The sequence below is a fragment of the Bombyx mori genome, chromosome 18, assembly GCF_030269925.1.
Source record: "Bombyx mori chromosome 18, ASM3026992v2".
NCBI lineage: Eukaryota > Metazoa > Arthropoda > Insecta > Lepidoptera > Bombycidae > Bombyx > Bombyx mori.
Window position 1 is genome coordinate 14972527 of NC_085124.1, and position 17605 is coordinate 14990131.

The 17605-nt window shown below is 39.2% G+C and overlaps 2 protein-coding genes across 5 annotated transcripts in view; both read left to right on the top strand.

Moving 5' to 3' along the window:
• LOC101740134 (fatty acid synthase) overlaps nucleotides 1–8529 on the top strand; it is a 35782-nt gene extending 27253 nt beyond the window's left edge. Inside the window, exons 32-40 of one of the 4 annotated variants that reach the window (XM_038017259.2) lie at nucleotides 474–626; nucleotides 1024–1269; nucleotides 2223–2358; nucleotides 3337–3493; nucleotides 5198–5348; nucleotides 5777–5930; nucleotides 6083–6253; nucleotides 7177–7279; nucleotides 7876–8529. In XM_038017259.2, the coding sequence (XP_037873187.1) occupies nucleotides 474–626; nucleotides 1024–1269; nucleotides 2223–2358; nucleotides 3337–3493; nucleotides 5198–5348; nucleotides 5777–5930; nucleotides 6083–6253; nucleotides 7177–7279; nucleotides 7876–8426 (1822 nt within the window). In that variant the 3' untranslated portion in view covers nucleotides 8427–8529. Of the gene's footprint in view, nucleotides 1–473; nucleotides 627–1023; nucleotides 1270–2222; nucleotides 2359–3336; nucleotides 3494–5197; nucleotides 5349–5776; nucleotides 5931–6082; nucleotides 6254–7176; nucleotides 7280–7875 lie in introns of those variants that run through there. The other 3 variants (XR_009975577.1, XR_009975576.1, XR_005245747.2) reach the window with 3 other exon arrangements.
• Nucleotides 8530–15306: 6777 nt separating this feature from the next.
• LOC110385087 (fatty acid synthase) overlaps nucleotides 15307–17605 on the top strand; it is a 39595-nt gene continuing 37296 nt past the window's right edge. Inside the window, exons 1-2 of the mRNA XM_038017260.2 lie at nucleotides 15307–15513; nucleotides 17228–17417. Of these exons, the coding sequence (XP_037873188.1) occupies nucleotides 15379–15513; nucleotides 17228–17417 (325 nt within the window). The 5' untranslated portion in view covers nucleotides 15307–15378. The remainder of the gene's footprint in view (nucleotides 15514–17227; nucleotides 17418–17605) is intronic.

Consider the following 17605-nt stretch of genomic DNA (forward strand, 5'->3'; position numbering starts at 1 on the left):
TTGTTTGCTTGTATGCCAATTTTCATAATTACAGAATTTGAATCTAAAAAGTTATGACAAAAAATCTAACATGACTATTTGAAATGGCTGCCCTGTGAAGTTTAATATTTGTCAGATCCGTCACTATTCTACGACTATGACGATATATTTAATATACATCCATAACCCTGGAAAAGACATTTATATTTATCATACAAATATCTTTCCTTGGCGGGATTCGAACCCGCGACCCCCTTGTGTAGTGACCATGTCACTTACCACTACACCAGACGGTCGTTAAATAATAATAAATATTAACCTAGCCATTAAGTACATGTATTTTCTACATGGATACCAAGATCCAAGTCAATCGAATGTATGGTTCAGTAGTTATAACGGAACATCCGTAAAAACCACTGTAGATTTATATATTATAGTATAGATTGTGACGTTCCAATAGTTTGGTAAATATTGGAACCAACATTTTTTTCCAGAATGACATATTTACCAAATGCAGTTTATATAGTCGTCTGTGATGATACCTATTTGGGTATTGAGTTTGCTGATAATATTATCAAAAAGGGAGCCAGAAAAGTCATGATCAATACGAACAATGAAATATCTGGATACGTTTATTCAAAATTGATGTAAGTTGATATTATTATATTAGTAAACCTATTATGAAGTTATTCTAAAGGATCAAAACTAAGAAGATGGCAAGGTCAAGGTCATGTAGATGAATTTAAGTCGTTGTGATAAAATGACTCTGGAATAAAAATGCATGCGTCATATCCTCCTGTGAGTCCGCGCGGGTAGGTACCACCACCCTGCCTATTTCTGCCGTGAAGCAGTATTGAAGGGCGGGGCAGCCGTTGTAACTATACTTGAGACCTTAGAACTTATATCTCAAGGTGGGTGGCGCATTTACGTTGTAGATGTCTATGGGCTCCAGTAACCATTTAACACTAGGTGGGCTGTGAGCTCATCCACCCATCTAAGCAATAAAAAAAAAACACGAACTCATTTTTTTAAATTATTAAACAGGATATGGCATAAGCTTACTGCAGCAGTCAAACTTACTTCATACTTGTTAAACACAAAAGAAGGATGTACTCGGCTGCTTAAGGATAGTGCCAAAATCGGACAACTAAAAGGAATATTTGTAGTTAGTAATTCAGAAAGAAGAGAAGAAGATACAGAAGGTTCGAGAAAAAAAGAAAAACAAATAAATATTGAATTACTCGTTTATAATTTGGACGTCGTTTCCAGAAGTATTTGTAATGGACTAAGGTAGTTTTAGTGGCCTTGAAGACATTTTACATTTATCTTTGACCTTTTTAATTGATTTAAGGTGATTCTCTAAATAGATAATCATACCGATTTCCCCAAACTATCACTTATTTACAAACACATAGTTCAAATACATTAGCTACTGATCTTAATTGCAGATAGTTCGACTTTGATGTCGGGTCAAAGTCAGTGTCATTAGACAAAGATATTTGAAAGTCGCGACTCGCGGGTACTGTTTTATATCATGTATCATTATGTGCGTTTTTGTACTTGTTTGGGCTTGGTTCTTTTGTATTTATATTTTTGAGCGCAATCGATATGATACTTGGTTGGTAATTTTGTTAGGAACTCACCGAAAGTCTGTGTCTTTGTGGTTATAATATTTTGTAGCTCTATCTTCCTGGAGTGGCCACTCCTGTCTTCTTTCTTTTTATCTTGATGAAACACTTTCAGTTTTTTAAGTACTTACTTAGCTGCACTCAATATTCACTACCTTTTCGCGATCGCACAATTTTGATGCGCACGATTCAAACTCGAATTTTAAAAAGTGTCATTGATATAGGAGGGGAAAGGGGCGAGACTACATCGATGCGCTCTCAGTTACGTTCAAAAATATTAATGCTAATTATCCATTGCAGATAGCGTAAACAGTACTCATAGCATAAGACAAAACCCTAGCTTGGTGCAGTTGCATTTGGAAGGCTTACTTTCGTCAATTATTATTATATTTAATATTAATATCGTTGAGTTGATTACCTTGTAGCTTAACAGAGAATATATTTACACTGAAAATTAGTTATTTAATTTTTAATGTTTAATTTCTGAATAATAAGAATCTTAAAAACCCCAAAATCTATATCCTACAAGCATCTAACCAGAACAAATGATGACAGTACATAACTTAAATATAAAATTCAGCACAACATGTAAACGCACCCTTATTCAAATTTTAGTAATTTCGTGTTGATCTCGAAGTATTCCCAAAGTGATACTTACGAATATCAAATGGGAACCGTTGAGAAAATATTTGAAGCGCGAAATGAAATGGCCCTAACAAGTCTAGTTGTACGCTACGACGGACTGGACACAGTGAGTACTCGTCCAATTTTATGAGATTTTATGAGATTCTTAAGTAACTGTTTTATTTTTAAACTGCGATCACAGACTTCTGAGCACTTGCTTAATGTATAATACTTTATTATGTAGACATGTACATACTTGCCGTTTTGTTTGTATATTTACGTTGACGATCGCCATAACTGATGAAGTGACTGATGATAAACTGATAATTCAGGAAAATATATAATAAAGATCTATCAAAAAACACTCTAAATGGCATGGAATTTGTTTAGGCAAACGGTATAGTAATATTTCATTGATTTAACGAAAATCACAGTAAAGTGTCTGTACGTCACTGGTTTGCTGATAAAAAGACACCTTATTTATTATATGGATTGTACGGTCAAATAAACAAAAAAATTATGACTGCTCTAAAGTAGTACAAAGAAAACTGCAGATTTTTGTAGTTGATAAAATGAAAAGTGAACTGGGGTATACTGTATTAGCTTGCAACTGACATTGTTCTACTGATAGTCTAATCTGGGATGTTTAAGTTAACTGTTTCGATTACTACTTCTTCCTCTTCTCAATGATTTTAAATAGACTCTCTCTCACAGTCGATTTTTTTTATATTACGGGCCAACCTATCGTTACGGCTACCTTGCTTTACAAATCAGAACCAGAATGGTAGTACCATTGCTTACTACTAACGCCAGTAAATGCATGACTTGACCAACTTGTAGCTGGTCACTAATCATGATGACAGCATTTATAATTTGCGCCATACTTTTTTATATCGTCGAGCGAAACTAGCGTTGATGTGGTCGAAATTTCTCGCCCCTTTCATTTCTTAAGATCATTTAAACATCTCAGGCTTGTCAGTACCGATATTACCCCTCGCTACTGCTCAAACAAGGAATTGTATTCTAAACAATAATAATCCCGAATGAAAGAAGTACATTATTCTACTACTAAAAGTAAGTTTAGTAATTTTCGTCATTTTAATAGTTCACAGATGTTTCCCAAAACACGACTAAGATACACAGGTCGACATTATTCGATGCAGTGGAAAAGAGCATCAGATTAAACCATAAATACGTATACGTCTACAAATTGAGAAACAAAAAACCTTCGGACTACCATCAAATGATTTCCAGAATACTCGGTATTGCTTTTTATAAAACTTAGTTTTTATATAACACTAGCTGACCCAGCAGTCTTCGCAGTGCCTCAACCGATAAATAAAAGATCTAAACTTTTGTATAAAATAAACTAAAAACAAACAAAATGAATCCGTCCGACGGGGGACACATCAAAACAAAATTGTTGTTTTTATTTAATTCCGATCTTTTTCATATTATTTTTCTATCTTTTAAACCTTCTCTGGACTTCCACAAATAATTCAAGACCAAAATTAGCCAAATCGGTGCAGCCGTTCTCGTGTTTAGCGAGACTAACGAACAGCAATTCATTTATATATAACTAGTCAGGTCATAAGTATTGTCACACAGTAAAAACTTTTCTTTTAGAATGCTGGCCACAAAAAAGTTTGTTGAATTCGAATTTCGAATTGTTCATGAAAATAAAAATGTATACTTTTAGAATTTTACTCATTTTTAAATATGGAGTGGACGCTCAAAGAAGACCGTGTTGCAGTTATTGCATTGCATCGTTGCGGTTACGCGCCAATTCAAATTTTTTACATACTGAAAAATTTGAATATAACCAAAAGATTCGTTTATCGTACCATCAAACGATACAATGAAGACTCTAGTGTAGATGACAGTCAAGAAGTGGTCGCCCTCGGTCTGTTAGGACTCCAGCAGTGATAAAAGCTGTGAAGGTGCGAATTCAAAGAAATCCCAAAAGTAAGCAGAAACTGTTGGCCCTTCAGATGGGGTTAAGCAGAACCACGGTGAAAAGGGTGTTAAATGAAGACTTAGGGCTTCGGGCATATCGAAGAAAAACAGGACATCGTTTGAATGCTCGTCTAATGGACCTGAGACTGAAGAGATGCCGCGCTTTGTTGAAGCGGTACGCGGGAAAAAAATATCGGGAAATTCTTTTTTCGGATGAAAAATTTTTTACCGTAGAAGAGAGCTACAACAAACAAAATGATAAGGTGTACGCACACAGTAGTGAAGAAGCGAGCAACCGTATTCCGCGTGTCCAACGAGGTCATTTTCCATCCTCGCTCATGGTATGGTTGGGAGTTTCTTATTGGGGCTTAACAGAGGTACATTTTTGTGAGAAAGGTGTAAAAACGAATGCAGTTGTGTATCAAAATACAGTCCTGACGAACCTTGTGGAACCTGTTTCTCATACAATGTTCAATAACAGGCACTGGGTATTCCAACAAGATTCAGCGCCAGCTCATAGAGCAAAGAGCACACAAGACTGGCTGGCGGCGCGTGAAATCGACTTCATCCGGCACGAAGACTGGCCCTCCTCCAGTCCAGATTTGAATCCGTTAGATTACAAGATATGGCAACACTTGGAGGAAAAGGCGTGCTCAAAGCCTCATCCCAATTTGGAGTCACTCAAGACATCCTTGATTAAGGCAGCCGCCGATATTGACATGGACCTCGTTCGTGCTGCGATAGACGACTGGCCGCGCAGATTGAAGGCCTGTATTCAAAATCACGGAGGTCATTTTGAATAAACTTTAGTGTCATAAGAATCTATGTTTTGTTAAGTTCATTTTGGTATATGAATGGTTACATAATGAATAAACTTGTTTCAATTATTTTACATTAAACATGTGACAGAATTTATGACCTGACTAGGTATATATATATATATTACATATCGCGCTACTTAGTATGAAACATTATTATCAAAGACATTGAAAAACTACGTCATATTTCAGGCATCAAAACTTTAGATGGTGCTGATGATACGCACTTGATAAGTGACTTCAAATTGAATGAAATCCGTCTGTTGGAGCTGAAAAACTTAATAATGAATTATTTTAAAGTTGACTTCCCTGTTAAACAAATACAATCAATGAGTCTTGAAAGGTAACGTCTCTGATACTACTCAATGTTTTATCTCACAAAAAGCTTTACGGTTATTATACAGGAAATATTGAATACCAGATGTCTACTTCATGAAACTGCCAAAACTATTTTTTTTTATTTACTTTTTATTTTATTTTACTAACAATCACGCCACGTTAACTGGTCCCGTGATAAGTTCGTAAAGAACTTGTGTTACAGGTACCAGATATCGGAAATAAATGTAAGATTTTTATTATACACATACATATATTTAATATATATCCATAACCCTGGAAAAGACATTTATATTTATCATACAAATATCTTCCCTTGGCGGGATTCGAACCCGCGACCCCCTAGTGTAGTGACCATGTCACTTACCACTACACCAGACGGACGTTAAACTATAGTTTAATACCAGACTATAGTTTAATACCATTTATTTTCAGTTTAAAAGATCTTGGTAAAATCAAGAAAAAGCCGGATACTAATTTTAATAGTGGATTAGGAGCTTTCATTGCATGTGTTGACGATGAAGAAACCCATGTTACTATGTCGCATAATATTGTTTCTATGAAGACATTGCTTAATAAGAGTATTGAGGTGAGTTTTCAGATGGTCTAATCAATTTATTTCAACGTACATACTCCTATGATCGTATTTTAAGAAAATAAGTAATTGTTAAATAAAATATACCGATGTCCAGTTATACCGATTTACGCCTTTTGAAAACGGCTTTGCGTCGTAAATTTCAGAATGATCTCGACCCCGAAAATACCTTCATAACCTTGATCCCAGGGTTCGAAGGTCGTCACCAAATATTCGAAACTCTAGCTGAAACATTAAAGGTTAAAGCAGTTGCCGTGCATTTAAGTTCAGACATAGCTATGGATAGTTTGCCAGAAATTGCTGCCCAAGTTTGCAAGGTAAGTTAGTCACAATTCTTACTGCATTAATACCCATAATTAGTAGTAGGCATGAGAAGAGTTACCATCTTGTCTAATTCTACTAGTGGTAGGACCTTTTGTGAGTCCGCACGGTAGGTACCACCGCCCTGTCTATTTCTGCCGTGAAGCAGTAACGCGTTTCGGTTTGAAGAATGAGGCAGCAGTTGTAACTATACTGTGACCTTAGAACTTATATCTCAAGGTGGGTGGCGGCATTTACGTTGTAGATGTCTATGGGCTCCAGTAACCACTTAACATCAGGTGGGCTATGAGCTCGTCCACCCATCTAAGCAATAAAAAAAATATTGCAAATAGCAGTAGTAATTTAAATTACAGCAGTAGATATTTTGTTCATGATAAGCGGTAATTATTTGTCATACCCGTACACGACAAATGAAGCGAAAGTGTGTGCCTCGGCATAGTCAAGGTGTCATCGCTCGAGTGGAATTGAGACACATTCGTTGCCTGACTTAGGAAGAGTGAAGACGTCTCAGAACTGTCGTCGTTTTGTATTGCACAATCTCTTTGCAGGATTACCCACCATATACACCCAATAAGTTAAGAAATAATGAAGAAACCGGCCTATAAGTCATGACATATTTTTATTATATTTTCAACGTATCCAATGCTTATCATTGGATTTTTCTATTTGTTGTTTTTTATTTATTTATGAAAGATTCCTGGCAAAGTAACACCAAGGTCAGTTATGATGAATAATTTCGTGATCAACAAATCATCCGTCAATTTTACATCTAGCCTAATCGCAGCGGTGCCTAACCGAGAATGAATAGTAAACATGAAACAAAATCCACAAACAAACAAAAACAACACGATAAAGATTGTTGTAAAATCTATCCCTTGTATCAAATGTTATAATAATATTGGTTTCCTTTTCCTTGTAGCTGATGAAAACGAAGTTCAAAGTGAAATCAAAGTTCTATCTACTCGGTTATTCATTTGGAGTTAATATTGCTTTAGAATTGGCTGCAATTTTGGAAAAAGAAGGTATTATCAGATTAAAATATAATAAAATAATTATAATAAAAAAGACTACATTAATTATATTTATATGTGTATATAATTTATCTAATTTATTATATGTAATTAATTGTATTCCTTATTTTATATTAAATTATTAAAATAGCTTAAAAACAATTTTAATGCGTTATTAGGAAATTATTTTGAATAAAGCGGTTACACCTCATCTATCTATCTATCTACTATCTTCTTCTATATATTATATAAAAATGAATTGCTGTTCGTTAGTCTTGCTAAAACTCGAGAACGGCTGGACCGATTTGGCTAATTTTGATCTTGAATTATTTGTGGAAGTCCAGAAAAAGTTCAAAAGGTAGATAAATTTGAAAATGCTCGGAATTAAATAAAAATAACAATTTTGTTTTCCCTTTGATGTGCCCCCCGTCGGACGGATTCCTTTTGTTTGTGTTCAGTTTATTTTATACAAAAGTTTAGGTCTTTTATTTATCGATTGAGGCACTACGAAGTCTGCCGGGTCAGCTAGGTATTATATTTTATAAAACGTAAAACTTGAAGCACAGCTGCAGTTACAAAATAAGACAACTATATATATTTATTTACAGGTCACGTTGGAACTGTTTACTGTTTAGATAGCAGCCCGGATGTATTACGAGATCAATTAGGAGCTTACCTGGGTAATCCAGACGAAAATGAACTCCAAAACAATGTAATAGAACACATATACCAACTACTTACTAACCAAAACAGCCAATTAGGAAATATCCTATCAACAGCAGACACTTGGGAAGAAAAACTCCATATTGGCACAAAAGAAATCAAAAAGTATTCGGCTTTTTCTCACGAATACATAAGATCTATTGTTGATGACACCTATAAAAGAATTGAACTTGCTAAAAATTATAAACCTGATATAATTTTAGCATCCGAATTGGTTCTCATTAAAGGAGTACCTCATCCATCTTCAAGATTACTGCCCGATGATTACAATTTGTCGAAGTACAGCAGTAAGCCTGTGAAAGTATACCAAATCGATATTGACCATTCGCTGGCCACTTATGATTGTAGAGTTTCTAATATCATCAATTCTCTTCTTGAAAATACTCTACTAGAAGAGTACAAGAAAAATAATCTTTGCGACGTATACTTCATGTAAATCTAAATTCGATTTAGAAGCTGATGAAAGAAATATAGATAATATGATAGAAATTAAGATATCGCGATTTTATAAGACGAATAAATATTTTAAATATATACAATGCGTTTTATTTTAATCATTATGATTATAAAACAAAATGTTCCGTTGAATTATAGTGCACTTTATAAAAGACTGCAAACACGATGTCCCACAACTAAAGCCGGAGACACTCGGTTATCGGAACATCCACGTGGCAACTATTTGGGCGCCATGTTGTATGGGCCGAAGGCCGAGAGGAAGTGTGGAAGCAGCCCCAGTATTAACAAAAAAAAAGAGCGGATGGATAGCGTGGTATGGACATATGAGCATAGGGAGAAGATGCATGTGACTAGGAGATGTATGGAAATGATTAATACAAGGTAGAGGGGGAAAAGGTCGACCGTAGAAGACATGAATAGAGCGTGTGAAATACGATATGAGAGAGAGAGAAGTGAGTGTTGAGCTGTCGAGTGACAGAAGAGAATGAAAGAGAACAAATAGCTGTGCCAATCTTACCTAGTGGGATAAGGTGACGAAAAGCCTCCTCCTCCGATAAGCCTCCTCCCAGCGATTGGCAAATGGTACTACACCTTAAATTCCTCCGGAACTTTATAGCCTTAAGAGGTATTTCATCAACGAGCAGTTTACATTCCGCGACAGACACTCTTGCATTTAACAAGTGCATCGCCTCAGCATCTTTGTAGAGCTCATCAGAGCAAGACTCGTCCATAGGGGAGCCCTCTTCTTCGATATCGCGAAGGCGTTCGACAAAGCAGACCAGACAGTCTCGTATTCATCATACGAGACTTTTTTCGAACTGTTCGATTCGGTATCGAGTACGAGTAGACTCAACTAGCTCTCACCCAACCTATTTGCTCGTGGCCTAAGGGGCTATTCCAGCCACGCTAGGACGGGTTGTTGAGCTCACGGGCACAACCTTAGAGGATTTGCTAACACTAGCCTTAGCAAGAGCAGTGCTTCGCAAAATCTACCACCGGATCGGAATTGCGACCTACGGAGAATATCCGGCGAGAAAATCAGTAGGCTGCGTATGACACAACCTGTTGAAGCCAGAATTGTCCCTCGAGGCAAATAGCAGTAAGTAAGCAAGAAAAAAATTTGTGTATGCCTTCCCAAGTTGCCTCATTGAACGTCTCAAAGGCGCCATACATAAATTACGCTGCAAACGGCCATTATTGAAATCGGAAACTTCATAGATAAATACATTAATTAGATAATAGGGCCACACCAGTTACTAAAAAATCAAGAACAAGTCCTTTGTTCGAGTTAAGTACTTACCTAAGACTTTTTAACACCCCTATTTTCCTGCAACTTCATGACAGTAAATGGTATTGTATGAACGACGGTTAAAAGTTTTCTTTGTTCCCTTTTCCAGAACTTTCTATGGCCACAAAAAAAAATAATTAAAAATAAAATTAACAACATTTTCACTGAATGCAAAGAAAGATCTAATTTTATATTGTCATATTAATAGTCTGATTATAATTGAAATGGTTTAAAAATGAATTCCGACTATGTTTTGTTTTTTCTACCTCGTTTTATATACATATATACGGTCCAACTATGTATAACAAAACACGTATGTACATACATTGAATTATTCACGTCGACGAGTGTTAAGGTCATATACTTATATATGCATATAGAAAAATCATTAGAAATATTTTTTGTAGCTTAGACGGGTGAACGTCTTACCTTGTATTAAGTAGTTACCGAAGACCATAGACATCAACAGCATTAATGTCGCTACCCACCTTGAGACATGAATTTTTATAAGTCACAGTTCTATAGTATAATGACAGCTCTACTCTTCGAACTTTGCAGGGTGGTGGAATATCGTGCTGGCTTATAAGACTCTCTCTCTCACGTGTAATTACGAAACTTAAATTTTTTGAGACTTTAATTTTTAAACGAAGTCATTCCTTCATAGTGGAAGTCGTTTGTGAACATATTTTTAATTTACATTACAAAAATTTGTACCTGTTTCCGGGATTTGAACACTGGCAATGCTGCATCGCTGGATATGAGCAACCCGGGATGTGTCTTATTCTTTAAGCCACGAGGACTTTAGCTTTATTTATAGTGATATAATAATAAATGAGGCTTTATTAAAATTCAAGTTATATTAATATTTTTACTATACTATTATATATTACTATATTATTTTTCACTTTAGTTAGTTTTTTTGATGTAGTTCGGATATTGGATTAAGTAATTTATTTGATTTAATGTAAGTGTACCCAAGAGATATAAAGGTTTTTCGAATAAGATCATTATCTCACTAGAAAGTTGTAATCAAATTATTGAGTATAGAAGAAATTACGTCACAAATTGAGAATTTACGCCTTTTCAATTCGTTGTCGGCTAAAGGACAAAGATCATCGCGATGGAACTTTAAAAACAAATATATTCCCTATTTAATTTAATTGTATATTTTATGCTAATTAAGTAAACTTCCTGGTTAACTGGCTGAGCGCAAAATATCGGTAAACAAAGCAATTCTTTTAAATTTAGTTAAAAGGTATTTTATGAATAATCACACGAATGAAGCAACCCTTAAATACACAGGTTTGAAGTTTTCACTTCGAAGAAAGTCACAGAAAAAAAGAAAAAAAGTCACTTAATCATGGGGCTGCGATTCCAAGAAGCATCTATCCGGTTGCGTTCCGAGGATATTTTTAGGGGTTGATGCTTCCCGCTTCCGTAAGTTTAACCCGCGATTCCCTACAAGTGACCCCTGGGTGGTGATAAACGGGAGCCGAACACACAACCGGTGGTAGGACCTAGTCCGACTGGCTGGCGACCACCCTCCAACTGGAATCCGCCGCCAAATAGCCTAGCTGTGTTCCGGCGTGTGGGTTGGAGAGCCAGTTCTATTCCTTTCCTTTCCTCCTCCTAGTTGGAGGTGAGTCTTGGTGATACTTGGAACATGTAGAGCAAACGTGTTCACAAGTTCGCGGGACGTGGGTTGCTGACGGGGGTATAGTGAGACCCAGTGAAACGGTGTCTGCTGCCTCGCGCCGGTCAGTAGGGGAGCTGAACTTGGGTGTCACTAATAAACTCCGCCCCGGGAGGCTGTCCCGCCAACCGGTGTAAAATCCTGTCATACGGTCGTCCTGCCGGAGTCGGAGATCGAAGTGGATCCCGGCGATCGTATGCAGGGCGGACTGGGGGCCCTGCCATGCCCTGCGTCAGTTCCTCGCGCAACCCCTGGTGGAGTGTTTGCTGTGCTCTGCGCTTTATTCAGTTATTGCCTTGATCGCATCTCTAACATCCTACCTCTCCAAATCCTTACTCTCCAACTAAAGTTTTTTTTACTCAAATGCTAGTCGACAAACGGAAAAAAAGTTTTTTCGGCGGACCCACATTCCACATTTAATGTGGATTTCAGCAATGTCAGGTGCCTACATAGCAACCTTGACGCCGTACATCACCACCTTGAGACGGGGCAGCCTGCCCTCTTTTTCTTGACAGAGATGCAGATGCGGTAGGCAGCGGCTTGGCTCTGCCCCTGGCATTGCTGAAGTCCATGGGCGACGGTAACCACTCACCATCAGGTGGGCCGTATGCCCGTCTGCCTACAAAGGCAATAAAAAAAAAAAAAAAAAAAAAAAAAAAAATATCTACCCCGGATAACACTTCGTACCTCGAATACCCCAGCTATACATTGGAGCACACCTTCTTGCGTAAGGCCGTGGTGTGCGTGTTTATCTGAGGGGATGTCTGCTGTCGTTGGCTTCGGAGCCTCGAACAACGGGACCTGTCCCTCTTGTGGCTACGCGTGGACTATTTGGGTTGTATCCTAGTCTACGCCTGCCTGTACAGGCCCCACAGCAGTGATGTGGGGTCAACTCTGTTCGAACGTGTACAAGAGGTGACTGACAGCGTGCTTGAGCAGTACCCATCTGCGGAGGTGGTGGTCCTTGGTGACTTTAACACTCATCACCAAGAGTGGTTGGGGTCCAGAAGCACTGACCTCCCGGGTCGGGCTGCCTACGATTTCACCTTGTCCTACGGCCTCACTCAGCTGGTGACACAGCCCATCCGTGTCCCAGATATTGAGGGGCACGAGCTTTCTCTGTTGGATCTTCTGTTGACCACTGATCCCGCCGGGTATAGTGTGGTGGTCGACGTTCCACTTGGATAGTCTGACCACTGCCTTATCCGTGCCGCGATACTACCTCTCTCGCCTTGGTCGTCGAACGATGACCGGGTTTCGAAGAGTTTGGCGGTACAGGTCAGCAAATTGAGACAGAATGCGTGAATTTTATGCATCCTACCCACGGGAGCGGCTCTGCTTTTTCTTCGATGATCTTGACGTCTGTGCGGACCGACTTAAAGACGTGGTGCTTCAGGGTATGGAATTATTCATTCCTTATTCTGAGGTGCCCGTTGGAAGTCGCGGTATAAAAAAGCCAGTAGGGATGCTACACACCTCAGGCGGCTCGCATACGCGGCATGGAATGGTACCAGGAGACGCCATGACCCCGACCTTTCGGAGTAGAGGCGGAAATTGAATGCTGCCTCTAGGTCCTATAAGAGGTCTATTTTCAAGGCGAAGTAGGAGCACGTTGCCAGAATTGGTAAGCGACTGAAAGGCTATCCTTTGGGAGCCGTGCTTTCTGATCGCTGGCTAAGGCTGCAGAAGGCAACTTCTGTAGGTCTCCCACCACTACGTAAGTCCGATGACAGTCTGGCCCACAGTGTGAAAGAGAAGGCTGACCTTCTAGTCAAACTCTTCGCCTCGAACTCCACTATGGATGACGGGGGTGCCACACCACCCAACAAGGGGATGTTGGGTGGTGTGGCACCCCCGTGTGATAGCTCTCTGTGTGATAGCTCTCTGTGTGATAGCTCTCTGCCTGAGATCTGCTTTAAACAGTGTGCAGGAGCCAGGCAGGACCAGGAGCTCCAGGCCCTGGACGTCCATAAGTCGAGTGGGCCAGATTGCATCCCTGCAGTGGTTTTGAAAATGTGCGCCACCGATTTGACACCTGCGTTAACGCGTATGTATCGCCTCTCGTATAGTACTAACAGGGTTCCGTCTTCGTGACGCTTTTCATCCCGTTTATCAATGACATGCTATCTATTGATGGCATGCATTGTTATGCAGATGGCAGCACGGGAGATGCGCGATATATCGGCCATCAGAGTCTTTGGCGGAGCGTGGTGCAATAGAAACGATCTAAGCTTATGTCTGAAGTGGAGAAACTTCTGGGGCTAGTCTCCGAGTGGGGTGAATCGAATTTAGTTCAGTTCAACCCGTTGAAGATACAAGTTGTCACGTTCAATGCGAAGAAGGACCCCTTTGTCATGGTGCCACAATTCCAAGGACTATCCCTGAAACCACGAGTATCCGAATACTTGGGGTCGACATTTTGTGCGATGTCCAGTTTCGGAGTCATTTGGAGGGCAAAGCCAAGCTGGCGTCCAAAATGCTGGAAGTCCTCTGGGAGGAGACAAAGACTTTTGCTTTATAAAGCACAAGTCGCGTGGAGTACTGTTCCCACCTTTAAGCTGGGGCTCCCAAATACCAGCTACTTCCATTTGACTCCATACAGAAGAGGGCCGTTCAGATTGTCGATAATCCCGTTCTCACGGATCGTTTGGAGCCTCTGGGTCTACGGAGGGACTTCGCTTGTCTCTGCATTTTGTACCGTATGTTCCATGGGGAGTGCTCTGAGGAATTATTTGAGATGATTCCATCATCTCGTTTTTACTATAGCACCGCCCGCTACCGGAGTAGAGTTCACCCATACTACCTGGAGCCACTGCGTTCTTCCACAGTGCGTTTCTAGAGATCTTTTTTGCCACGTACCATCTGGCTTTGGAATGAGCTCCCCTCCACGGTGTTTCCCGAGCGCTATGACTTGTCATTCTTCAAACGAGGCTTGTGGAGAGTACTTAAAAGTAGGCACGCCCTTGGCTTTGCCCATGGCATTGCTGAAGTACATGGGCGACGGTAACCACTCACCCTCAGGTTTGCTCGTATGTTCTACAAGGGCAATAAAAAATAAAATAAAAAAATATTGGAGTGTAAAAAAGTATTCAGTATTAAATACATATGTAGGTAAGGAAAAACCAAATTGGCTTCTAAAATGTCCACGCATAGGAGTCCACAGCAGAATGAACCAGTATTTCTATACTATAAAAACTGATTACATATGCATTCTGTGTTTTGCATTTCAGAAGCCGTCGTGGCCTAAAGGATAAGACGTCCTGTGCACTCATGTTGAGCGATGCATCGATGTTCAAATCCCGCAGGCGGGTACCAATTTTTCTAATGAAATACGTACTTAACAAATGTTCACGATTGACTTCCACGGCAAAGGAATAACATCGTTTAATAAAAATCAAACCCGCAAATTTATAATTTGCGTAATTACTGGTGGTAGGACCTCTTATGAGTCCGCGCGGGTAGGTACCACTACCCTGCCTATTTCTGCCGTGAAGCAGTAATGCGTTTCGGTTTGAAGAGCGGGGCAGCCGTTGTAACTATACTGAGACCTTAGAACTAATATCTCAAGGTGGGTGGCATGTTTACGTTGTAGATGTCTATGGGCTCCAGTAATCACTTAACACTAGGTGAGCTGTGAGCTCGTCTACCAATCTAAGCAATAAAAAAATAAAAAATGAATCTCACAAATGCACTTTCAATATGTAATTGGTGTGTAAATGTAATTCAATTACATGACTTAAAATACACAAATTAATTAAGAATATTCTTAACAAATAGCCAGCGGCTAACTAATTAAAAACTACAAACTATGGAACCCTAAAACTCTACCTTAACCTTATGACATTCTATATAATTTAGACTATAAAAGTCAATGAGGCTCATTGATATGACTGTACAATATTATCATTAATTGCAACGGAGGCACGTTTCCATCAAAATTAGGAATTTGCAATGGATTTAGAAGTCCATAAAGTACACGATGAAGAAAAAACTTTGAAAGGGGATGAAGTTGTTATTAGTGGGATGTCAGGAGCGTTTCCTAATTCGGATAGTGTCGCAGATTTCATGCATAATTTATATAGTAAGGTAAGAATTTAAAGACCTATTTAGATTAATCGTTCATATTCTACATAGACTAGTTCCTTATTGCGTTCAGTTAGCAAAAGTCGTCGTGGCCTAATGGATATAATGCCAAGTGTATTCAGATTCATATTTTTTAAAGCAATTCGCACTTAACACGTGCTCACGAATGATTTACACGATATAAGCAATAAATTCGTGTAATAAAAGTTAAGCCCGAAATTTTTTTAATTAGTTTTTATTTAAAGTTAGATGGGTGGACAAGCTCACGGCCCACTCAGTGTTAAGTAGTTACCGGAGCCCATAGACATCAACAACGTAAATGCCGCCACCTACCTTGAGATATGAGTTAACTTAATATTTATAGTAATTATATAATTTATAGTTGTAGGGTATATTGTGGACCCGCAAGGTCAATCACCACCACATTGGTTATTTCTACCACTCCAATTTGAATGACAGGACAGGCATTATACTATACGATTAAAATATAGACCTCATGCGACATACCATCCAGTTTTGGAATGAGCTCTCTTCCACGGTGTGTCCCGAGCGCTATAGCATGTCCTTCTTCAAACAAGGCTCGTGAAGAGTATTAAACGGTAGGCAGTGGCTTGGCTCTGCCCCTGACGTTGCTGGCATCCATGAGTGACGGTAGCCACTCACCATTAGGTGGGCCGTATGCTTGTCTGCCAACACGGAAAACAAAAAAAATCAAGCCTCAAAAGTGGGTAGCAGCATTTACATTTTCATATCTATGGGTTTTTTTGGGGCGGTGGCCGAATATTATACTCGTGCCGAGGGAAGCACGAGGTGTGTGCGACTTTCTAAACCATCCACAAGTGATGCATGTCAACACTGTCACCGAAACATCGGAGCTCAGCCCAGGACATAATCTGCTAAAGGTAGGAGAGACGACCGTAGCCAAAGCTGGTACTAGGCATGCGGCAATCCTGAGGCCGTCCAACCGATAGAATCGTAGGTAAAAACAATTCATTCACGCTTTACTCATCACGATCGACAGCACCTCAATCAACACAAGCGATGCCGCTGATGTGACGAGACACCAGCCTGCTGGACCTAGGAACATGATAGTCTAATGCAAAACTAGTTTGCCCGTCTTCCAATGCTACAGAACAATAATTCTACTAAACGAGCCTCACGAGTCGGTACTCCATGGTACCAAAAACTAAGTCCATACACGGCCTAAGCTCCTTCTCAACTCAGCTAGACGGTGGTTCGGAACGAATTACAATCCGAGCACGATGGTTTCGTTCAACTTGACCGTCGCCTATCCGGGTCCCTTGGCCGGCGTCACCAGAGCAATTGCAGTATAATAAGAGTTCCGTCGCGGTAGCAAGGCCGTACAAATGGTTCATAACATTAATGACGTGTATCGAGTGAACAATACAAACGAACGCACGACTTGTTATTTATTGATAAAATCTTACAGAATGGAAATTTTGATGAAAAAAAATGAACCCTGTGAACTTCCTTGAACGTTTTGACCCGAATTAAATCATACAGAAAATGACATTATTACTTAAAGCTAATTAAATCTATGTGGAGTAAATAATTGTTTGGTGTCTCGATTCAGGCTCCCAAACAATATTGGTCTGTAAATTAATGCAGGGTGCAGCTATAAATATATCGTCTATATTTCCTGTAATTATAGCAATATTGTGGGCAATAGATCATTTAGCATAACCTTTGTTTCCAGGTTGACATGATCTCAGATAACCCACGCTGGGCTCTGAAGAGCGCAGATATACCAAAGCATTTGGGAAAAATTAATGGTGTGGAGAAATTCGATGCTCAGTTCTTTAAGATTGGGTACCAATTGGCCTGCGTATTAGAACCACTATCCAAAAAACTTCTAGAGCATACTTATGGAGCAATTTTTGACTCGGGTAAAAGAACCATTCAGCTCTATTCAAATGATCCGAAACTTATGATTGAAAAATAAATCCAAAGACTATGTTATTCTTTTGTTAAGTGACTAGGACAGATTGTATTATATACGTTCTGACTGTCTAAGATATTGAATAACTAAAAATGTTTTATGCTTATAGGGTTTGTAGCATAGTTAGGCAGGCCC